Genomic DNA, 25075 nt, shown 5'->3' with positions numbered 1-25075 from the left:
GTATAAATGCCCTTTTAGCAGCCGGAAGGCTCTCTACAAATCAGTACCAATCCGATCCCAGGTACGTGTCTGTGGCCTACAAGCCCTTATTCCTACAACTTCTCGTGTGCGCTCCTACCTGCCAAGAGTCTTAAGCCTTCTTAAGAGGAAGAGGCTGCTTGGGAACACGATTGCGCAAAGTGCCAAAGCGCGAAGCCGGAGAGCGCGGAAGCTGCAGCGGGATGGGCGGCAACCGCGGTGGAGGAGGGGCGGGGTGGGGCGGGGCCGCCCGTTCTCCCCGCCTCCCGGGCCTAGCGCGGGAGGCCGGCCTAACTCCTCTGAGCCCCAGCGCTCTGGCGGGCGGGGGAAGTGGTTAAGGCTGGCTGCCCCCGTAGGGGCGCAGAGTCTAACGAGATCAAAGGCCGCTGCCCAGCCCGCCTCATGGCGCGCGCCGGGGTCACGTGCCCGTTCGGTGAATGGGGAGGAGCTGGCGTGCAGGGGGCCCAGCACTAATCCGGACCCGAGCCTTGGTCGCTGTCGGAGCCATGCTGCGGAGCTGCGTCTCACGACTGCGCACGCTTGCGGTTCTGCGCGGCCCGCCCGGAGGCGCGCCTCTGCCGGCGAAGGACCCGTGGTCGCCGCGGGTGAATCCCGGAGCCGGGCGGCGGGAGCGGGCGGCCAAGCCAGGCTGCGTCAGGGGTGACCTGGTGAGGACGACTGCGCCGGACTGTTGATCAGCCCGCTGACCGTAGAGTAAACGCTAACGTCAGCCCCAGAGGCGTCGGTTTTATTTTTAGCAGGGGTCGCTTACTTAAAGTCCTGAGGTTCAAAGACGGAGAGGGACAGGGAGGGGACTCTGGTATGAAGCAGCGTGCTGGATGCTGGATTCTGGTCATTAGGTCGGGAAATCCCGCTGCTACTTTATTTATGACCAATAAAGAAGGGGTCATGGTTCGGGCAAGGTCACAGCAGGCGCCTGGCGGAGCTGGAGTCTGACTTAGCACTCCGGCTCTTGACCGTCACATTGTAGGGTCGCAAGAAGAGCAGTGTCTCTCCCTAGAGGTTCATCCTAATCGTCTCTGCTTGACAGAAAATTGCATCCTCAAACCAGTTTGTCACTTTTGGTGAGGTTGTTGTAAAATTAAAATGAGGTAATATTGCTTGTTCTGGTGTTCCTATGTTTTGCTTCACTGACATAGTCAATTAATATTAATTAAGCCCCAACAATATGCAAGGCATTAGTCTCTGATGATGTCTTTATGACAAGTAAGAAAACTCTCTCAGTTGAGTTTGGGAGAAAAAGATGAGATTGTAAAATTTAAAAAAAAAAAAATGTACTGGCGCAACTGGGTGGCTCAGTAGGTTGAGCCTCTGTTCAGCTCAGGTCATGATCTAACGGTTTGTGAGTTCAGGCCCCAAGTGGGGCTCACTGCTGTCATCGGGGAGCCCGCTTGGGGTCCTCTGTCTCCCTCTCTCTCTGCCCCGCCGCTGCTCGCAGCTCTCTTTGTGAGCTCTCTCCCAAAAATAAATAAAACATTTTTTAAAAATGTACTGTATGCTAAAATGAAGTACTAAAGGAACATAGAGGAGGGAACAGCTCTGTATTGAGCTCTTTCTTGTACCTTTTAAAGAATAACGTGGGCGAAGGTGCCTGGGTGGCTCAGTGGTTGAGTGTGGGACTCTTGATTTTTGCTCAGGTAATGATCCCAGGGTGTGGTATCAAGCTCTGCATAGGGCTCCATGCTGGGCATGAAGTCTGCTTAGGATTCTCTGTCTCTCCCTCTGCCTGTCTCCCCTGTTCATGTGCACTCTCTCACTCTCTCTCAAATTAACAAACAAACAAAAAAAAGGAATAATGTGCAGATTGGTTATTAACCCAATACCATCTTTCACTTGGGAAAAGATAATGTCCAGTGCCCCTCTCACAACAACAAAGATAAATTCCTTTCTTTAATTAGTCGGTGCCTTGTAATCTGTGTTGAGAATATTTAATAGTAGTATTTATAGGCTTTGTGAGTCTTTTCTTTCTGTTCAGTAACTGAATCTTAAAAGGAGACATATTAAAAAGAAGTCATAACTTGGGGCACCAGGCTGGCTCAATCAGTAGAGCATGCAACTCTTGATCTTGGGTGGTGAACTCTAGCTCTATGTTGGGTGTAGAGATTACTTTTTAAAAAAAGTCATAACTTCAGTTAACGAGCCCCACCTGAAAAATATATTACCAAAGATCAAGTAAGACTTTTCCTCTTCCAAGGGCTACAAAAGGTAATGTTTGTCCCTAACATTTATCCCTCATGTATACAGTCTGTGCTGAAAATTTACAAGTGACTTTACATCAGGTATCTCTTAGTTTTCACCCCCTTGAACTGAAGCTTTCATTGTTTTTATTTCTCACATCACACTGTTCATCTGAGGACCTAAAGTCAACATGCCTGTAACTAAAATTAATAGATCCACTTCTACACTTCCCCCTCCTAACACACACACAAACACTAACAAAAACCTCCTTTCTTCTTCCCACCCTAATCTGCAAAGCAGATTGCATCATCCAAGGCTCTCCTACTTCTCTTTCCCCATGATCAGTCTCTCTCCACGTTCCATGTTCCCAGTATCTTAAATGTCTTTTAAATACTTTTTTTTTTTTTTTTTTTCATTTCTCTCCACCTAGTTCAACTTCTAATCATATCTCACCTGGATCTTGGTGTCAGTCTTTTAACTGCTTTCCGGGCCGTTCTTCTCACCTTGGAATCCATCCTTTACAACAGAGAGAGGTTTTTGAAACCTAAATTCATGTTACTGCTTTGCTTAAAACTTTGTAAGGCTCCCCATAGTGGAAAAAAGTGTTTTATCATTCAAATGCCACCTTCATGATTTTTTAAAGACTACCTTTCTTTTCTTTTTCTTATTTATTTTTTATTTTACATCCAAATTAGCATGTAGTGCAACAATGATTTCAGGAGTAGGTTCCTTAGTGCCCTTACCCATTTAGCCCATCCCCCCTCCCACAACCCCTCCAGTGCCCCTCAGTTTGTTCTCCATATTTATGAGTCTCTTATGTTTTGTCCCCCTCCCTGTTTTTATATTATTTTTGTTTCCCTTCCCTCATGTTCATCTGTTTTGTCTCTTAAAGTCCTCATACGAGTGAAGTCATATGATTTTTGTCTTTCTCTGACTAATTTCACCTAGCATAATATCCTCCAGTTCCATCCACGTAGTTGCAAATGGCAAGATTTCATTCTTTTTGATTGCCAGGTAATACTCCATTGTACATGTATACCACATCTTCTTTATGCATTCATCTATCGATGGACATTTGGGCTCTTTGCATGCTTTGGCTATTGTTGATAGTGCTGCTATAAACATGGGGGTGCATGTGTCCCTTCAAAACAGCACACCTGTATCCTATGGGTAAACGCCTAGTAGTGCAATTGCTGGGTCGTAGGGAAGTTCTATTTTTAGTTTTTTGAGGAACCTCCATACTGTTTTTCAGAGTGGCTGCACCAGCTTGCATTCCCATAAAGACTACCTTTCTTTAATGAGCTTTATCCTGAGGAATAACTTATGAAGTCACAAGTGTGATGTGTTATTTATGTCCTTTGATAATATGCATTTAAAAATACATAAGTCGTTGTCCTTGTGCCACCTAAAATCCTCTTTCATTTTGGCCTTTGGAAACATTGACCTAGCAGGTGAAATCTAAGCCCTGTGTTAAGGCCAGAGAGCCTCTGTGGTGTGTTTCATCTTCCACCTTGCAGTCCACATCTGGCTGCTATTCTCCTTGCACCTTACATCCATGAAGACTGAAATCTTGGCAGTGCCCCCAAGGTGTCACACGGTTGTGTCATCTCTCTACACCTTTGCTTGGTGCAACATTCCCCTTCTCTCCTTAGTGAACTTTGTATCCTTTAGAAATCACTCCATCAGTCCTCATCTTTTTGAAGTTTTCCCTGAGTGTCCCTCCTATGTCTGTATGTACTTCTGTTAGGGTATTTTTCACATCCGAGGCTGCAAGCACTTGAGGGCAGAGCCTAAGTCTTCTCTCTTTGTCTTAACCAGTTGCTGGCATAGAGCCAAGTGTATAGCAGATTTTAAAAAGTCACTGCATTTAGTTGAATCCCACACTTTCAAAGTTGAAATCAGGTAGGAGAGCCCACAGCCAACGGAGTCATTCTTGAGTTATCTCTATCACCCTGGTCCTTAAAAGGATGCTGGGACTGATCCATCCTACAGTTGCCTGTTTAAGATGAGACCTAGGGATGGGCCAAATCCTACACATTCTATTCTACCTTTCAACTGATATATGTTGGTCAGTACATATTTTATCTGTGATTACTTGTATCTGTTAGTTATTTCCAGAATTCATGTGCTTTAATTTTTTTGAGAGAGAGAGAGAGAGAGAGTGTGTGTGTGTGTGTGTGTGTGCCCTTGCAAGCAGGGGAGGGACAGAAAAAGGAGAAAGAGAATCTCAAGCAGGCCCTGTCCTGTCAGCACAGAGCCCAACATGGGGCTCGAACTAATGAACCTTGAGATCATGTCCTGAGCCAAAATCAACACTTGGTTGCTTAACCAATCAATTGAGCCACCCAGATGCCCCCAGAATTCATGTACTTTAAAAGCCACGTGATTGAGACTGGATTCTAAGGAAATAATCCAAAATAGAGAAAAAGCTATTTTCATAATGTTCTAATGAACATTTTCATTTAAAGCAGCAAAAAATTGGAAACAGTTTTATTTTTGTTTGTTTTTAAATGTTTTTAATGTTTGTTTATTTTTGAGAAAGAGAAAGAGAGAGTGTGAGCAGGGAAGGGTCAGAGAGAGACACACACACAGAATCTGAAGCAATCTCCAAGCTGTCAGCACAGAGTCCAATGAGATCATGACCTGAGCCGAACCAAAGTCAGATGCTTAACCAAGTGAGCCACCCAGGTGCCCCTGGTAACACTTTAAATGGCTAAGTTAATTAGTTTAAAGGACTATTTTCTGCTGTTGAAAATGGTGATAGTTGAGATTAAGGACATGAGAAAGTGGGCACTAAATACTTTTAAGTGGTGAGGCAGAAAAAAAAATCTCTTACTGAAATTACAAGTTTATTTTTTTTTTTTTTAATTTTTTTTTTCAACGTTTTTTATTTATTTTTGGGACAGAGAGAGACAGAGCATGAACGGGGAAGGGGCAGAGAGAGAGGCAGACACAGAATCGGAAACAGGCTCCAGGCTCCGAGCCATCAGCCCAGAGCCTGACGCGGGGCTCGAACTCACGAACCGCGAGATCGTGACCTGGCTGAAGTCGGACGCTTAACCGACTGCGCCACCCAGGCGCCCCGAAATTACAAGTTTATTAAGAAAGATTACATTTAACAAAAGTTGGTAGAGAGACATCAAAATTTTAACATTGTTTTTCTTAAGATAGATAATAGATAATGGGTGGATTTTTTAAAATTGTTTTTTCTTTCCCAAATTTTCTCAGCTGGGTTCTAAAGATGAGTGAATTCAAAGCCATAAGGAAAAAATAAAGGTACAAATCTTGGGCCAGGGAGTGGAGCAGTCTGATCCTGCTCACATTTCCTCTGTGAAGTTGATGCTTTTTCTGTTCAGCCAAGACGTTTTTAATTCTGTAGAGTTTTTGAGACAGGCCACCTATAGTGTCCCCATCTGGCCAGGATGAGAGCCAGCGAGGTGTCAGCAGAAGTCTGGTCAGCTGCTTCTCCTATCATAGCACAGCCTTGCTGTTTTGGTTTCAGGGTGTTGTCCTAGTGTTGTAGACCCATTCAATCTGAATTGACATAGGTGGCTGGAAGTCTAATGCCACAGAGCTGATAGCTTCTGTGATCTTAAATGTTCCAAGATTTCTGCCAAAGTCAAAAGAACCAATTTTCCTTTCTGGTGCCTTTGCTTTGTCCTGCTCCTCTTAGTTAAGTCACACTTTGTCCCCTTCCAGGGCCTCTGCACCATTCCACTTGCTTCCTGGGCACAGGAGTGTTAGTGTTGCTCAGTGCTGCAGAGAAATAGCATGGGTGGAAGCTGTGGTTACTATGAACCCAAGCACCTATCCCCCCAACCTCCTCCTCCTCTTTATATCTCTTTCTTGGTAATTGGTTCTGTCACTCACTGTGTTGCACAATTCAGAAACCTGGGGTGGGTGCTTGTGTTTTTCCTCTTCCCTTTCTCCTTATCAAAATGACCACCAAGTTCTGCTTCATGCAGTCATAATTTTTCACTTGGGTTACCTCTAAAATCCTCCACGCAGGGTCCTCAGATCCAGTCTTGGTCCTTCCCACTATCTTTTTCATATGATGACCAGATCACATCTTGTCATTTTGGAGTACTGCAGATACAGATCAGTTCAGGCCAACTAGCTTAGTGTGGAAGTTTCTCACAGCCAAGCCTGTTTCTGTCGTAGACTCTAAGGCTAAAGTTCTCTCTTGTCTAGCAAGTGAGCGGGACACAGGATTAAAATGCGAGAGATGGCTAATGTCCGGGAAAAGACAAGAGCCCCAAATAAGGGTCCTTGCCCCATTTTTATTAGGATCAGAAGGCTTACAAACATGGTGATGGACGTGCACAAAGAAACAATGAAACTGAACATTAACTGGAGGACGTGAGGGAAAGGGGGTCTTGAAGGTATTCGGGGTTAGGGGTTTGGGTTAATACAAAACAAAATCCTGACGCCAGGCAGAAGGTTGTTTACAGTGGACATGAGGCACCACCTCTGTTTATCTTAGCTTGCCAGAGTCCAGCTCCAGCAGGTCCAGGGATTCCCGAAGGATGAACGGCATCGGCGAAAAAGTGAAAATTAAAATAAAAAAACAAAAATAATGGACACAAACAACAGCAGTGTGTTGAACTGGCTGATTTATTGTGGCAAACATAGCATTATATTTGCTAGTGATTTCCTTGTAGCATACGTCATCTATGTTTTTCTAACATTACCTAATTCTAAAAATGTTCCTATGTCTAATCAACCTTTAAGAAATAACATGGTTATTTTCTCATAATGTTCCCTCCTGCCCTTTGCTTATTGATTAATTTCTTACATTATTTTCATTATGTATCTATATTTATCTATAATCTGTAAAGCATTTGCTTTGCTGTCTTCATGAAAGGTCATCTATCTCTCAACACCTCAAGTGGAAGAGTTACAGGGACATGACCTCTTAGTTGTTTCCCTGAACCTTTTGTGGTTTGAGGAACAAAAGTGTTCGCCTTTGTCCAAGGTGCCAGGAGGGGGCCAAAAGGGCCTTAGGAACCCACGCCTTATACATTCTCAGAGGGACAGTATACCTAGGAACTAATGAACCATTCTGTACTTTAACCAACTAGGTTCAATCATCATCTGAAATGCCTCCTGGGGGCCAAGTGGGCCTAGGGGTTAGAGTAACTTGTGCCCGTAGATACACTCCTTAGTTGCTGGAATGGGGCTTTTAAATTCATATGTCCCTGTGCTGGCAAATGTATGAGGCTATTCTTCCTTTAGGTAGAGGAGTCTTCACAAGGAGTAGCAAGGGCTAAATGTGGGGCCGCACAATTTCCTTGAGGAACCTATTTTTCTTTTCTAATGGTTCTTTTTCCAGGGGGCCTGTCGAGGGCAATTCCCCCACAGACAATACCCCAGGTACTTTTATTAAGGCCAAATTACCTAAAAGCGGGAGTACAGGAAGCTTCACTGTCAGTGGGCTGCCTTAACAGTCCCAATCCATCCACAGCAAGGGCCTTGCCATCAGGCTAGGATAGCTCGGCTTCCAGCATTAGCTAGCCTAGGGGATGAGACAGGTAGGACAAGTGACCTCAGTGTTAACAAGGCACCTTTCTTTTGTTTATCATCTCCTCTCTGGGCAGCTTCACCTACAGCATAGCGGTCTATAGCCCAATTTACCTGTTTACCTAGCTTGGTCCTTTCCTCCTGTGAAAGCAGCTTTCTGCTATAGTACTAAATTGGGGGACATTTTTGCCCTGAACACCTAATCTTGCTTACCTCATATACCTTTGTATTGGGGGCCTAGTCTGGGTGCCTTTGCACTCCCCTGTCTCTCTTGGGGTCCTAGTCTTATTTACCCAAGCATCCTTTGGCTTTGTACTTCTTTATGCCTTGTTAAGGCATTGGTATGAGTCCAAGGAATTTCTAAGCTTATTCCCCACACGTTTTTGTAGCCATGCTCCTCCCCTTGCACTGAAACAAAGCCAGGCTTCTTTTAGGCCTTAGTTTCATCATCTGTAAAATGGGGATAATAATTAGTACCTACTTCATATGGTTGTCCTAAGGCCTCTCAAAACTATGTCATGCCTCCTTGATTTTGCATACAGTTTTCCCTTGCCTACAATACCCTTTCTAGTTTGCTAATTTCTGCTTGTCTAATCAAGATTCAAGTCCCTGAACCATACCCCCCCCCCCCACCATCTGAGATAAACGCTTTTCCTGTGCTCTGGCTTCCCGCATACCCTACTGATGACACTTTTTACATGGAGGATGTGTGTCCTTCATCACTTTATCTCCAGTTCCTGCCTCACTTGTGCTTAAGGTTTTTTTAAAAAAGGAATCCACAGACCTGGGAATAATGCTGCTCTGCTAGTAGGTAGTTGGGTGATATTGAGCACATCATTCACCCTCAGCCACCTCCTCTCAAGGAGGTTGGACCAGGTGATACTTGAAATATGATTTCACTCTAAAATGACAGTTTTCTGGGAAGAGGAGAAGCAGCAAGTTATAGTCTCGGAAAATACAATATGTTATGAAATAGAGTGCACCTCCCATTGTTCTTCATTTTCTCCTCTCTCTTTTTTAGAGGTCATTTTCTTCTGAGGTCATTCATATGGACCTTTCTCTCCCCAACCCCAGTTGGAATGAGGACATGAGACTTCTCTTTGACCAGTTCATGAAAAAAAGTGAAGACGGCTCTTGGAAACATTTGCCTTCATATAAAAGTAAATTTACTCAAAGCACTGAAGACATCAAAATCTATTTTCCTGGTAGGAACAGCCACTCTCTCATAAAGAATATTTAAGTGTCAGTATAAAACAGAACAGAAGGCACTGGTTACTGATGTGAAAGTGTTGGGGTTCAGGAGTGAACAGTCAAGAAAGAATTCTTAAGGCATCTTTGGTGCAAAAAGGGTGGTTTTATTTTATTTTATTTTTAATTTTTTAAAAAAAGTTTATTTATTTTTGAGAGAGAGCACAAGCTGGGGAGGGGCAGAGAGACAGAGGGAGATACAGAATCCAAAGCAGGCTCCAGTGAGATCATGACCTGAGCCAAAGTTGGACACTTAACTCATTGAGCCACACAGGTGCCCCCAAAAAGGGTGGTTTTATTAAAGCACAGGGCCGGACCCATGGGCAGAAAGAGCTTCATTAGTGTTTCGAGGAATGGCTGATTGTATACTTTCAAGTTAGGAAGGGGTTAGGGATAGCAGTAAATCTCTAAGGAATTTGGAAGCAAGGTTTCCAAGACCTTGAGGGGCTAGCTGCTGTTAGGAGAAGGTCATTTATTACTGTCTAATAAAAACTCTGTCATGAGACCCTTCAGATGTATATCAGGGGGTCATATGCTTGGAGGATGATTGCTAACATATATCTTGGGGGACAGGGGGGAAGCAGAGAGAAAGGAAATTTCCTAAGGAACTTTTACAGGACCCTGGAGGTCAGACTAATGTCAAGCTAAGGTTGCCTGTTGCCTCTAGCAAAGTATTAATTAACATCAAGGCAGCTAAGCTTCTTGAGGAAGGTCACTCTGCCTGTCTCAAGTACTTGTCAATGGGCTATAACTTTTTTTATGACCTGCTAACTTTTAAGAGTCAACCTAAAACCCAAAATGGCTTTATGTTGGTCAACTTCTCTTCTGAACCTTCAGGTACATGCCTGTGGGCAGTAAAGGTCAGATGTCATTATCTTGGGGTCAATCACAGATTGGGGGGGGGGGGGGGTGGTTCTGGCTGCCTCAGGGCAGTCCTTATTGCTTGAGGGGATAGTTTTGGTTCCCTTCATGGGATACTTTGCCCAGAGGGCTTTTTGCCTGAGTTCAAAGATAAGCTGGAAAGAAGAACTTAATCAATTAGGAAGGTTGAGGTGGTTGAAAGTCTTCAGCAGTCTCATTTTCCTGGTTTGCAGTTTGACTATCTCTGGTGATGTCATCAGGTGTGAACCCTCTGAGTAGCCAAACTGCAACAGGCAAAACACTATCCACAGGTGAGCCATTGTGATTTCTGTGAAGTTTCTATCAAAGCAGTTCAGCTTCAGTTTGCAGGGCTTCAGGAAAAGTAGTTTTGTTCTTAGTGATTCCAAGTCAGAAGGGTGGGAGAAAATTAGAAACATTAGTTTGGAGGGTCGGAATTGGATATTTGAGGAAACTAGAAGAATTTAGAATCCAAGTAAATTTGCAGATAGATAACAGAACCGCAAAGACAGTTAATAGCACTGGGACCTGATATCCGCAAAAGTGTGGTATGGAAATATACTTTTTCTCTCTACAATCACCCATTTGGTTTTTGTTTGTTTGTTTGTTTTAAAGTTTATTTATTTTTGAAAGAGACAGAGTGCAAGTTAGGGAGGGGCAGAGAGAGAGGGAGACACAGAATCCGAAGCAGTCTCCAGGCTCTGAGCTGTCAGCACAGAGCCCGACAGGGGGCGGGGGCAGAACCCATGAACCACGAGACCATGACCTGAGCTGAAGTCGGACACTTAATGCCCCTGCAGTCACCCATTTGTATCAGAAATAATCACAGTAAGACTAGTTTGATTGCAAGATAAATCTAGTCTCGTTAAATATGACCTGATTATTTACACAGGTGCTGTAAGAATTGTGATTGGCCACATAGGTTTTTTTGGAGTGTTCACTTTTAATAAGGAATCCCAGATTGGACTTTTAAAAGCCACTCACTGTCTTTGCCTATAATACGTATGAATTTGAGTGGATTCTTCTTCTTTCAGGGTCCCCCAAATATTCTGCAGTTCCTCAGGCTGCCAGGAAGCGACCATCTTTACCCACCTGTAATGCTAGGAACCCAGTAAGCAAAATACCAGGCAGTTTTCTGAAGGAGGTTTTATTGACTCCATAAAGTCAGCCTTAATCCTTGAAGCTGTTTGGTCTTATCTGTGTCTATTATAAGGAACCGATTATCTCCAAATAAATAGATTACTATGAAAATAAGAACACTCACTCAATAAGAGTTTCCAATTCTGGTGGGATCAGATAGGAGAAAGATAAATATTTCAGTTCTATATATCTTCATCAACTCATTCAGTCCCATGTAATTCTTGTTTTGCTTGATCTTGACAGCTTTATGAATTGAATTTTCCACTAGAGTTCTGGAAATTCTTACCCAGTTCAGTGGTGTGATCTTAAAGTTATCAGAAACCTGTACTTGTCAGAGTCTTTTTCTTGAATCTCTTAGAAGACAAAGCACTTTTACAAAATCATCAGAATAAAACAACTGTCTGTAAATGACGAAAAGACTAAAAAATAGCCATGGTTAAAGATCTAATGAGAGTTCGTTCTAATGCAAATGACAAGGAAATGTGGTTATTTCTGTGACATAGATTTTAAGATACTAGAATTATGACTGATACCATTATGTCAGGACATACCAGATTATTAGATATTTCATACACTTGAAATAGTTCAACATCTCTTCTTTAGAAGGTGTTCTGGGGACCTGCTGGGAAATCCCAGAGTTCGTCTGAGTTCAAAGACTTGATTTAAACTTTGGTTTGGTTTGGTCAAATATCAAAAGTTTTAGAGTATCTTATCAAATAGATCAATGTGGAACAATACTTATTCATTTAGCCAGAGTGATGATTAAAAGTTGTCAAAGGCAAACCAGAAAAGTACATAGTTGTAAAAACAAAACAAAAACTTAGATCTTTTAATAGAGAAGACGACTCCATATCTTAAGTGATCAAAGACCTGAAAAAGACAACACAAAACACAGGAAATTATTTTGGTAAGATAAAAAATTTTTACTTTCTGGGCAGATTACTTAAAAGGTAAAGAAAAACTTTTCACAATGTCTTTTTTTCTAAATTTTTTTTTTTAATGTTTATTTATTTTTGAGACAGAGAGAGACAGAGCATGAACAGGGGAGGGTCAGAGAGAGGGAGACACAGAATCCGAAACAGGCTCCAGGCTCTGAGCTGTCAGCACAGAGCCCGTCGTGGGGCTCGAACTCACAGACCGCGAGATCATGACCTGAGCCGAAGTCGGCCGCTTAACCGACTGAGCCTCACAATGTCTTATCAAGAGTGGAATGGGGCACCTGAGTGGCTCAGTCAGTTGAGCATCTGGCTTCGGCTCAGGACATGAACTTACTGCTTGGCTCGTGGGTTTGGGCCGGAGTCAGGCTCTGTGCTGACAGCTCAGAGCCTGGAGCCTGCTTCAGATTCTGTCTCCCTCTGTCTCTGACCCTCCCCCGCTCATGCTCTGTCTCTCTCTCTCTCAAAAATAAATAAACCTTCAAAAAAATTTTAAAAACATCCTTTTAACAGATGAAAGATTGTTAAATTTTAATTTTGTGCTGATATTCTATTAAAACTTATATTAGGGGCGCCCGGGTAGCTCAGTCGGTTAAGCATCTGCCTTCAGCTCAGGTCATGACCTCACAGTTCAGTTCGTGAGTTCAAGCCTCACATCAGGCTCTCTGCTACCCATTGCTGTCCATGCAGAGCCCACTTCAGACCCTCCCCTCCCTGACCCCTCCCCTGCTCCTCTCCCATCTGTGCACACACGCTCTCTGTCTCTCTCTCTCTCTCTCAAAAATAAATAACCAGGTAAGTAAGTAAAACTTATTTAAAAAAACTTTTATAAAAATTCATTCAGTGTTAGCCACCTTGATCACACCAGGTAAGATTCTCCCTCTCTCCTCTCCAACTTTATCTACTTAGTTTGCCCTTTATTCTCCTCTTATCATTCTGAAAGAACTAGTTATTCTGCTTGCAGACAAAATTATTCTTTTGTTTCCTTAACAAAAACCCATCTCCATACATCATAACCTTTTCTTACCAAAAATACATCCTGCTTTCTTTGCATACAGTTATTTCCCTTATTATTTCTAGTATTTTTAAGGACATTAAAATTAAAAAAAAAATTTTTTTTAATGTTTATTTATTTTGAGAGAGACAGAGACAGAGTGTGAGGGGGGAAGGGCAGAGAGAGAAGGAAACAGAATCCAAAGCAGGCTCCAGGCTCTGAGCTGTCAGCACAGAGTCCAACGTGGGGCTTGAATTCACGAACCATGAGATCATGACCTGAGCCAAAGTCAGACACTTAACTGACTGAGTCACCATAGGCGCCGCTATGTTAGAATTCTCAACCTATTAAAACCTTAATTTCTAGTGAAAATGAAGAAGTAAGCAATTGTGAACTGTGTGATGCCAGCATGGTGTAGATTGGCAAATTTATGAATACATTTTATGATTTCTATAAGCATATGCTTCCTCATAGTGCAGTTTTTCAGTGTGACACAGGACATGTTTACTAACAGACTCCAATATGTTTGGCTAACTATAATAAGAGGCCACAAGTAGGTAAACTTGGACTTATTAGCAATTAATGTTTCGGTATTTTTTTTCTTTTTTTTTTTTTTTTTTTTATGAATGTTTATTCATTTTTTAGAGCCTTAGTGGAGGAACGGCAGAGAGAGGGAGACAGAGGATCTGAAGCAGCCTCTGTGCTGACAGCTGAGATCTGGATGCCACTCCTCTGCTATCATCATTGTTGTCCCATGTTGTAAACGGCCAGTGCCTCAGATTTGAACATGAATGTGATGCACCTGAGAGTCTTGTTAAAATGCAGACTGCTTCAGTAGTTCAGGAGTAGAGTCTAAGACTCTGCATTTCTAACAAACTTATTTCACCACCTTTATTTTTCTCATTTTTTATGAGATAACCTCAAGGTTTAGTAATCTAGATCAGGAATTTTGAATGCCTGTGTAAACAATTAGAAGGTTTTGGTGCTTATCTGGAAGTTCCAGAATGTCAGAGCTGGAAGGATCTCGGAGATCATTGAGGTTTATCTCCTCACTGTATGGTTAAAGTGTGGAGGAAGGAACAAGTTCAAGGCCAAAACTAAATTCTCCCATCTCCTATGATACTGGTCCTCACTTGTAACTCTTTCTCCCTTAATTTTCTCAGAAATCCCTAGAGTGCATATAGTGTGCGCATATGCAGTGTATGCCTCTTGTTGAGTGTACAGAGTCTAGAAGACCAGGCACCTTCCCTGCCCCTGGGATGTTCATGGCCTAAATAAAAGCCATTCTCCCCACTTCTCCTAAATCTTCACATCTCCTATCTTTTTCCAAGTTGGTAAATGTAAATTCAGTAACAATAAAAGAAACTTAGTGTTATGTGTGGCAAATCATGATGAACCAAGAAAGAAAGCTAAGAGTTGGGGGAATTAAATCTTAACATAGATGTGTAAGGATAAACACACCCTACCTTTAGAACAGCTTTCAGGGGCACCTGGGTGGCTCAGTCTGTTAAGTATCTGGCTCTTGATTTCAGCTCAGGTCATGATCTCACAGTTCGTGGGTTCAAGCCCCGTGTCAGAGCCTGCTTGGGATTCTCTCTGCCCCTCCCCTGCTCGTTTTCTCAAAGTCTGATTACAACTCACAAATTTGATTTCATGAACTTTAAAGGTTATAACCCTGAATTTTGGGGCTTAGAGTCCTAGTCACACAGAATATTGGGCTGAACTGGATCTGAGTTTGATTCAGTATGGTAACTTTCCTTTACTGAAGCTGAACTCCTATCTGCAAGGAAAACCTCCCTACTGTTACACTATTCAATTTCTTTAAATCCCATTTAAGCCATACTTATTCTAGGAATAAGTATCATTTATTCCTAGTATCCCTCAGCATTTAGTATCCCTCAGCATTTATATACTGTTTTTCCTGATTGCCATGTGTAAGTGTTTGGTTTTGATTTCATTTATGTTTACTATGTCCCCAGTTAGACTGTCAATTCCACATGGGCAAAGATCCTATATTCTGTTTCTATGGGACACTCCCATTCCCTTATAATTTTGTACCCGGTTGACATTGTAATCAGTCCTCCATTAACCTGTGGTTCTTGCAAGGTACAGGTGCTTAGCTCTGCCATGGCATCTTCCTTACCTGTTTCTCATATGCCCATCCACTTCGTTTCCCTACAGACGCAAAGCTAATGGAAGAAAAACTGTCACAGGCCCAGCTCTTTCCCAGAAGCCTTGAGGAAGGCCTGGGCTTTGAATATGCAATGTTCCATAATTGTGTTGAAGACAGGACAGTTTGCATATTTCAAGGAGGTCCCTACCTGCAAGGAGCACCTGGGTAAGAATGACAGATAACATCCCATAGATCAGTAGAGGTCTCGATCTGAAAGATTATTAACTTATAGTATCCACATATATCCATAGACTACACTAAAGACATTACAGTGGCAATGTAGATACATATTTATTGACATGGAAAGGTGTTTATAATTATTAAATCACAAACTCATGGGACAGAACAATAGAGTATAATTTGAGAGTATTGTTAACATGTTAACAGCAGTTTGTCACTAGATGGTGGGATTATAGGCCTTCAATTTTTTATTTTTCTTTGTTTCTGTTTATCTACTTTTCTTACATTGTTAAACAGTGATGTGTGCAGTTAAATAAAAACATAAATTTCTTACATTATAATTTAGCTTTCTGCTTGATTGTGCTCTGATTACCATTAAGTTCTGGTGTATTACCAATACTATGCTATTATGTTATGACCAAAAATGCTGGGGACATGGATATTATTTGACATTCAGTTCATTGAACATGGACGAAGTGGACCTTTCATAAGTAAATTATATGGAGATGTTCTTGGATAATTTCTCCTGAGAGGCTCTGTTTTTAGACCTTTTGAGAACTTTCTCTTTCTCTGTTGTAACTAGATTCCTTCACGGAGGTGCCATTGCAACCATGATTGATGCTACTCTTGGTATGTGTGCTATAGTAGCCATAGGAGTTGCCATGACTGCCAGCCTCAACATCAGTTTTAAAAGGTAAATTCCTGCATATTCTCTGCTTTTTAGATGTCATGGGTCAGGCTCCCCAGTGGTAGACCCTGAGACAAAGATTTGTGTGCAATGATAAAAGTGGTCCCAGGGGAGACTAGCACAGGAGTGGGAGGAACAGAACAAACAGGGTAAAGGAAGAAGCCAACCAGGCTGGGCTGTCGTCAAAGTCCTGCAAAGGGCAGCTTCAGCCTGATCATCCAAGGGGCTCTGGAGTGAACTGTGTGCCTCTGAATTGTTCCTACCTCGAGGGAACTCTCACACATCAGTCCTACGATGAGGGCTGTCCTGGGGACCAAAATTCCAAGCACTTCGGGCTTTCTGTGTTTGAACAAAGCAGTTTCTAGGCAAAAATAACCAAACAACAAAAACACAGGTGAGAAAAGGATTGAAGGGGATCTGAGTGGAGCACCAGGATCCACTGCCTAGCAGAACATCCAAGCTGTATAACTTCACACAGAAATAAAAGGGCAGGCAACAGGGTGAGTTTGGTATCCATCAGAAATAAAGCCCAGCATGGTCTTCCTTAATTCTTTGTTCCTACAGCGACACACCTACAGTTAACAAAACAGTGTGGAAACTTGCATAGGAAGAGCGAAAGAGCAACAAGGCAAAACAGTTTAAGAACAATTCAGTAGATGAGGTCTCCAAATGAGGTTTTATGGGTTATTGCTTTGCACAGTGGGGGGCATTTAAGATACAGAACATCTCCGTTTTCTACCCCAGAGAGTTGTCTGGTTTGTGTGGCCATCATCAGGAAGCCATGCCTTGTAGACTATGGGTTTATTTAATGTAAGTAATCCTTAGTGAGGCATTCTACAGAAAAGGGCACTTCCTCCTAGGTGCTTTTTTCACTTAATTTCTGGGGCAGCAAAAGTTTTTCTGTAAATATTTTGTTTTGCAGTCCGTACTGTCTCTAACATAACTTCTCAACTGTGCCATTGCAAAACAAAAACAGCCATAGACAATACATAAATACATAAATGAATATAGCTGTGTTCCAGTAAAACTATTTACAGGGGCGCCTGGGTGGCTCAGTCGGTTAGGCGTCCGATTCTTGATCTCAGTTCAGGTCATGATCTCACAGTTTGTAAGATCGAGCCCTGCATCATTCTTTGTGCTGACAGCAGGAGCCTACTTGGGATTCTCTCTGTCTCTCTGTCTCTCTCTCTCTCAACAAGCATGCTCTCTCAAAATAAATAAACATCTAAAAAAATAAAATGTGTGCGATCTCTCTCTCGCTCCCTCTCTCTAAAACATTTTTTTAAAAATTAAAAAAAAAAAACCCTTTATTTACAAAAACAGGCAGCTGGCTAGTGGGGCTATAGTTTGCCAGTTTCCTGGAGGCCCAGTTGAAAAAACTAGACAATGTCATTTATCGCCTTTTCCCTGGAGGGTTCTGTCTGCTCCCCACCTCACACATACACATACACAGGCCTGCATGTGCTCACACATACACAGATGTGAAAGAATTGGAGGCCAGCTGCTTTAATTTCTCCCTCCTCAGCTGCCATAATAGTAACTTCAAAATAAAAATGACTTAAACAAGGTAGAAATGTATCACATAAAGGAGTCCAGAGGAAGGCTTTCTGGGCTGGTATGGCAATCTCCCTGGTTCCCAGAGACGCAGTCTCCTTCCAGCTCACCTTTTCACATTACAGAGTGGCACCAAGAGTCATCACATGTCCTGACAGCAGGATTGAGGGAGGGCAGAAGAGCCATCTCCTTTTTTAGGAGACTCCCTGGACGTTCCACACAACACTTCCATTTAAAGTCAGTAGTGGGGCGCCTGGGTGGCTCAGTGGGTTGAATGTCCATGCTGACAGCTCAGAGCCTGCTTGGGATTCTTTTTCCCTCTCTGTCCCTTCCTCCCCTGCTTGCTCACTCTCTCTCTCTGTCTCAAAATAAATAAACAAAATTTGGGGGGGCACCTGGGTGGCTCAGTTGGTTAAGTGTCCAACTTTGGCTGAGGTCATGATCTTGCAGCTCTTTGAGTTTGAGCCCCACATTGGGCTCTCTGCTGTCATCATGGAGACCGCTTTGGATCCTGTCTCCCTCTCTCTCTGCCCTTCCCCCGCTCGCACATACACACTATCTCTCAAAAATAAATAAACATTAAAAAAATAATAATAAAATAATCAGGGGGACCTGGGTGGCTCAGTTGGTTAAGTGTCTGACTCTTGATCTCAGCTCAGTCATGATCTCACGATTTGTGAGTTCGAGCTCCACGTCGGGCTCTGCTGACAGCACAGAGCCTGCTTGGGATTCTCTCTCTCTCCCTCTCTTCTCCTCTCCCACCCTCGAAAGAAAGAAAGAAGGAAAGAAAAAGAAAGAAAGAAAGAAAGAACAAATTGTACTAAATACTTCAGTAAATAAAATAACAAGCCCAATATTGGGGTTTTCCCTTAATGTGGGTTTTTTGCCATGAACACAATTATCTCAGTGATCATAAAACTTATTATTTCACCTATACTTATTAAAAATTTTTCATTGTGAGCTTAATTAATTTCTTTAGGATGTCAACATTTCTATTTCCCTCAGGTTAGTATACTTATTAAGCTCATTAGGCATCCAGTAATGGTGTCAGACCCTGGCAGAACCATTTCAGTTAACTGAACTTGTAGGTTCTGGGCCGTCATCCTGGACATTCTTGGTGGGTCAGGATTTTTCCTTTGAAGGCAATCGGTGTACATGCCTGAGTTCATGAAGCCAAGCCCCTGTTGGCATCAAGATTTCCTTACCATGTCAGAGGACTTTGCGGACCTACACTTTTTCTTGTAACCTACTACTTCTCCTTTTTGGTATCCAAGTCCATTGTATCTTCATTGTATTTTTTTCTGCTTTGGTTTATGGCTTACCTACAATTAAGTGCATCTCATTTAATTGGCAGGCTCCATCTCCCAGGAGACAAGTACATGAGTTTTCTTCCAGCGGGGCAAGACATTTGCCTTCCTTCTAGCTGGTTATTTTCTGTCATCAGTCCTTTCTGTTAAGGGTACAATTCCTGCATTTTCTTGAATTGTTTGGCTTCCTGACAGTTCTCTGACTGTAGGGGAAAGGGTTAGTGAGGGTTCTTACGGAGATTGTCTCAAATGGCATTTGTCCCTGAATGTAAATCTACCGAACGTATATAGATGTTTTCGCATGTCAGCTCACCTGCATGTCACACACTTTGAGGGAGCATAAGACGTAGTAGCTCTGATGGGCATGATGAGGGCTGTCCAAGTCTTCGCCTGCCCTCAGTTCATGCAGATTCGTAAGTACCTTCAACTAAGGCACTTGTTGAATGTAGGAATCCTTTATAGATCTTCCCGTACAGCTCAGAAAAACTACCAGATTGTTTATGCCGTGAGTGTGTAAACATAATTCTTTGAATGCAGCTTCTCCAAACCTGACCTATATACACCCCTTACTCTGTGTCTGCAATGTCCTTTCATAGAGTAAAATACATGTGAGACAGACATATACTGTGTAAAAGAGACACTTACTTGTCAGTACTGTTCTCTGTATGCTTAAAAAGTTAAACTTATCCTCTCATAACCATCCTTATTTTTGAATTATAGCTATAGTTTTATAATTATTTTGTTAACTTTTCCCTCTTTTGAGAATCATTAGGGACTCCTGGCTTTCCATAACATAGTTAGTTATAATTATCACCCTCTTTTCTGTGCTTAAATTGCATTTGGCCTGTTAGGAGTCTCTTTAGACGGACTCCTGTCCTTTCATTTCTATCCAGATATATTTTTAAGTACTTTTGTCTCCAGAGAGACCATATAATGTACTGGTTAAGAGGACCGACTTTGGAGCAGGTTCAAATGCCCATTTTGCCACTTACTAGCTGTGTGACCTTGGACAGGTGACTTAGAGGTTGATAATATACTATATAGGGTCATTATGAGCCATAAACTAATTCATGTAAAGCACCTAGGACAGTATCTGGTGACATAACAAATAGTAAATGTTGGCTGCTTCTTATTTTTAACGTTGTTACTATCATTACTTTTGCAACAACAAGGAGTGTCTGTGTCAAGACATGGAATAGCTGCTCTACAAAGATTCCTGATTTCTTTTTAACGGAGAATAGTGCTAAAGACTAGGAAAATATTAGATGTGTTCTCATGGTGGGCAGGATAACCTTGCTGCTGGGCCATTTCTGTGTCACAGCTGGAAAGTATTTAATGTTTAATAAAGGATAGGAGTTCATAGTGGTATTTTAGATTGAACAGGTTTTGTGCCTTACATTTTTAAAATACTTTTTTGAGGGGTGCCTGGGTGGCTTAGTCAGTTAAGTGTCCGACTTCGGCTCAGGTCATGATCTCGTGGTTTGTGGGTTCGAGCCCCACGTCGGGCTCTGTGCTGACAAATCAGCCTGGAGCCTGCTTAGGATTCTGTGTCTCCCTCTCTTTCTGCTGCTCTCCAGCTCATGCTCTGTTTCTCTCTCTCTCTTTCTCCCTCTCTCTCTCTTTCTCCCTCTCTCTCTCTTTCTCCCTTTCTCTCTCTCAAAAATAAAACATTTTAAAAAAATAAAATTTAAAAATAAAATTTAAAAAATACATTTTTGAGTAGTGTATGTATATTCATATTGTTGTGAAACAAATCTTAAGAACTTTTCCGTCTTACAAAACTGAGACTCTATACCCATTAAATAGTAACTCCCTATTTTCCCATCCCCACACCCCCTGGCAACCACCATTCTACTTTCTGTTTCTATAAATTTGACTACTTTAGTTACTTCATGTAAGTGGAATCATACAGTATTTCTCTTCTTATGACTGGCTTGTTTCACTTAGCAAAATGTCCTCAGGGTTCGTCCATGATGTAGCATGTGACAGATTTTTTTCTTTCTTAAGGCTAAATATTCCATTGTATGTATATGCCACATTTTGTTTATCCATTCATCCACTAGTGGATATTTGTTTTTTTTCCACCACTTGGCTATTGCAAATGATGAACATGGTTCATCGCAGTAGCTGTGGCTGCTCTATTAACAGCTCAGAGGTGGAACACGTCTATCACCACAGAAAGTTCTCTTGTACAGCGCTGGCTTAGTACATTAAGCTGTTACCGGCAATTTTTTATTGGATGTCTTTCTAGTGATAGTCACTCTAAAGGGAATTGGGTGAAAATGTTTTATTATGACAGAAAATGAGAGAAGCTGATGGGACCATCCCATGGTCCCATTTTCACTTCTTTAAAGGATTTCAGCTCCCTTCAGACTTTGCTCTGGGTCTTCAGAAGTGACAGCCTGAATCCCTGGTGGCCTCTCTGAACCTAACCTCGAGAACAGCTTAGGCCCAGGTGCCCAGTTGCCACCTGAAGTCAGTGACACTCAGGAGGGAGGGGCTGTGGACAGCCGCTGGGGTCATCCCAGGTAAAGGGGTGTTTTATCTGACGTGGTTGGTCACACATGATACCAGTTATTACAGACTGCCACCCTTCACAAGCACTTGGTCATCTCAGTGTTACATAAATCTGATAAAAACTAATTTTGTCTCCCTTTTTTCTTCTGCAGGCCTATCCCCCTTGGTTCTGTTGTTGTGATAAATAGTCAAGTTGATAAAGTTGAAGGAAGGAAATTGTTTCTTTCTTGTAATATCCGAAGTGTGGATGAGAAGACCGTGTACTCAGAGGCAACAAGTAAGAAGCTATCATTATCTCTTTTTTGGGTTTGGTTCAGTTTGGTTTGGACTATTTTGGGTTTTATGTTTGAGGTTTTGGAGACTGTTTTTTATTTTTGCTTTGCTTTGGTTTTATAATCCACAAATGCTCAGAAATTCTCAAGTCCCTATCATGCAAAACATAAGTTAAAGGTATTCTTATACACTACTGGTAGAAAGCTACTTATCAAAATGTATCCAGACTACAAAGTCATGTACTCTCTCACCCATTTCCAGGACTTTATGCCACTAAAGTGTGCAAAATTACAATGTAGAAGTTGCTGTGCTGTCACAGTAATTACATTACTCGTGTAAAGTTACTTGGAGTAGCAAGATTGGCCAAACAGATATCCATCAATATGAGACTGGTTAAACAACCATATTGAGTATGCCATAAAAAATTCTGTGGAATATCGTGATGCAATAAATAAGAATAAGGAAATTCCTTAATTATGGAGCTATCTCAACATGTTGAATGAAAACCACAAATGTAGGACAGTGAATGTTGTATGTTATCGTTAGTATGAAAAATGTAGAGAGACCCTTTCATTCTCTTCCCCTTTTCTTCCTCTTTCCCTTTTGCCCTTTCCTTTCTTCCTTCCTGAATAATTTACCTCAAAACCAATTAGGTAGAGTAGGCATGGTAGGCTTGGGATTGACCTGGAGGCCGCAGCGACCCATGGCTGTGATGGCCCAAGTACCATGTCAGAGCCTGAGTGGAGTGAGGAGGGTGTCAGAGCCCAAGTAGGGTAAGGCACAGCTTCACATGGGGTGTCAGAGCCCACGGGGGACGGTGGCATCTATATAGGCTGGCAGCTGAGATGGGAGCTAGGTTCCTCACTGTCAGAGAAGGCATTTCCAGATATGGAAGGAGAGAAAACTAGAATGAGCTCTGTGGGTTGGAATTGGAAATCTTGAACATGAATGTTTTCCCAGTCTTTTGCTCTTAGATATAATATGAATAACTTCATATATCATCATTTTACCCACATTTTGACAAGTTAGTCTCCAGTGGTTCCGGAGGAGACCATTCTTTGTACTAGTCTCACAGTTTTTCTGTCAGCTTGCCATTTCAAAATAAAAAGTAATACATGGCAGTGAGGGGAAAAGATCTGTATACACCTGTGCTGCATAAATCTTCAGGAATGCCACACAGACAGTGGTTCCCTCTGGGAAGGAGGCCAAGTAGGTTGGAGGGAGAGACCACCTTAGGCCCTTGTACCTTGTGACGTGCTTATGTCAGTGGATTACCAGCACAGGAGCTAGGTTTTGTGGTACCTAAAGCTTGCACAATTTAAGAAATTTAAGCAAAAGGATGTAAAATTGGGTACAAACCTGAGTTTTTATTTCAAATGGGGAAGGAAACCCCAACATGCTGCTGCTATCTGGGAAATGTACGCCCCTTCCCTCTGAGATCTCTACAGGCAGTTTACCAGAAGAGCTTCCAGATTGTGTCCTTGAGCACTCGCAGCCCCTGCTCTCACAGGGCCTTCGCAAGGGAAGAGCCGTTGAAGCCTTACATCTGTAGCTTCGGATTTAGACAAGTTCATGTAGATATCCATTAATTTTTCCTTGCTTCTATTCTGTTTTATCTTATTGGACCTCAAATACCCAGGTTTGGGTTCATCAGAATTTTTCAGTTAGGACACACAGGCTCATTGGTACGTGAAACACTCATCTTTTATTTATTCATTCACTAATGTGTTTATTTTTTAATTTAATAATAAACACCCTGAAGCCTACCACCAACTAAGAACCTGAATCTTAATATTATATCCCTACCTAATTTCTTTCCCATCTCATCCTCCTGCTTCCCCCCCCCCGAGGTTTAGTAAAGTATAATTAACATACAATATTATATTTGTCCACACCTTATTATTTTTTTGTTAAGTTTTATCAACATTATATGTGTATACCTCAGGAATATACAGTTTAGTTGTTTGTTTTGAACTTTGTGAAAAAGAGATCATACTATTTGTACATTTCTGAGAGTTGATTTTCTTTTCATTTAGTTTCATGTTGCTGAAGTTCACCCTGTTGTTGGCCTGTAGTTTCCTCATTTTTCCTGCTGTATGATATTCCATTGTGTGACTAAACCACAGTGGATTTGTTTCCTCTCATCACGTTGGGCCCCAGATTCCTATGAATGGGCTGCTGTGAACATTCTGTGGTGCACACGGGCAAGAGGTTGGCAGATAGTTAGGAGTAGAGTAGGGGAGTGTTCAGCTCCACAGGGGAACACCAGCTTGTTTTCTAAAGCTATACCAAATTATACTCCCACCAGCAATACATGAGATCCCTATCTTCTCTGGCAATTGGTAAAGTTAGACTTCTGGATTTTTGCCAATCAAATGGTTATAAAATGTTATCTCTGTGTGATCTTTTTATTTTTCTGATCACCTATGAAGATGAGCATTTCTTCATATATTTGTTGACCATATTTGTTCCCATTCTGTGAAATTCCTGTTTGTTCAGGTTTTTTGTTTTTTTTCCTTTTTTCCTTTGTTTTTTAACTGATTTATAGGAGTTCTTTCTATATTTTGTATTAAACTAATGTTTCCATTGATATGTAAGCTGCACATTTCACTTTCCAGTATGTAAGTTGTCTTTTATTTGCTTTAATGTATCTTTTTCTATGAACAGAAGGTTTTCTTCATGGTAATATAGTTGCATCTATTAAGTTTTCTTCCTTATGGTTAATGCTTTTTGTGTCTTCTATTCCTCCACACCTACCCCACCCCCCAAGTATCAGCTATTTGCAGAAATGATGGATAAAAGAAGCAGGAGGAAGATCCTGAACACTTGGAATCCACAGTCAATTTAAAAACTCCATTCCAGGCTGTGGTTTAGGTGTCCTATCTCCCTAAACCTTTCAATATCAAAGGTTCCAAATAGCTTAGTTGTAATTTCACTTCCTTTCACTTTCCTGACTATCTCTAATGGAAGTGGTAATGAACTGTGAAATGACAAAGTGAGAGAGGACTGGGAGAGGAAGAGAGGCGCTGTGGTATTGTGATAGTCAAAAGTTGACTCTTAATATGGCTAAGAAATGAGAGTAGGCCCAGAGACGGAAGGTACAAATATGAATCTAAATCCCTTTCCTTGTGTATACATTTCTACTCAGAGAAGTCCCATCCAATGGCAGTCACCTTCTGTTATTTTGTTTGTTTAGGTTTATTTGTAAAGCTGGATCCTAAAACAAGGTTGACATAAACGAGCTTCTGGTACATTCTACACCAGTCTGCGTTAGGGTCTCCTTCCCCCAGAAGAAGCTGTTGTGCCACTCCTGCTCTACTTACCTGCCATTGAGTCCCCCAGAGGGTGAAGCCTGCTAACACACCTTCCTGAACAGATCTTCAGAATACAATTCCAGGGACTCTGGTCCCATCTTCTAAACTCTTCAACACAGAAGTACTCCTTGTGAGA

The 25075-nt window shown here is 41.9% G+C and overlaps 1 protein-coding gene across 1 annotated transcript; it reads left to right on the top strand.

Annotated features, from left to right (window-relative positions):
• Positions 1–223: 223 nt before the first annotated feature.
• Positions 224–25073, top strand: THEM4 (thioesterase superfamily member 4). Its single transcript, XM_045479250.1, has 6 exons — positions 224–686; positions 8759–8942; positions 15115–15271; positions 15870–15980; positions 21505–21629; positions 24822–25073. The coding sequence occupies exons 1-6, from the start codon at positions 456–458 to the stop codon at positions 24860–24862; spliced, it is 849 nt and encodes a 282-aa protein (XP_045335206.1). The 5' UTR covers positions 224–455; the 3' UTR covers positions 24863–25073.
• The last annotated feature ends 2 nt before the right edge of the window (positions 25074–25075 follow it).

Source organism: Leopardus geoffroyi, chromosome C1, assembly GCF_018350155.1.
Source record: "Leopardus geoffroyi isolate Oge1 chromosome C1, O.geoffroyi_Oge1_pat1.0, whole genome shotgun sequence".
Taxonomy (NCBI): domain Eukaryota; kingdom Metazoa; phylum Chordata; class Mammalia; order Carnivora; family Felidae; genus Leopardus; species Leopardus geoffroyi.
The sequence above is the reverse complement of the archived record's forward strand: the minus strand, read 5'-3'. Positions and strand labels throughout refer to the sequence as shown.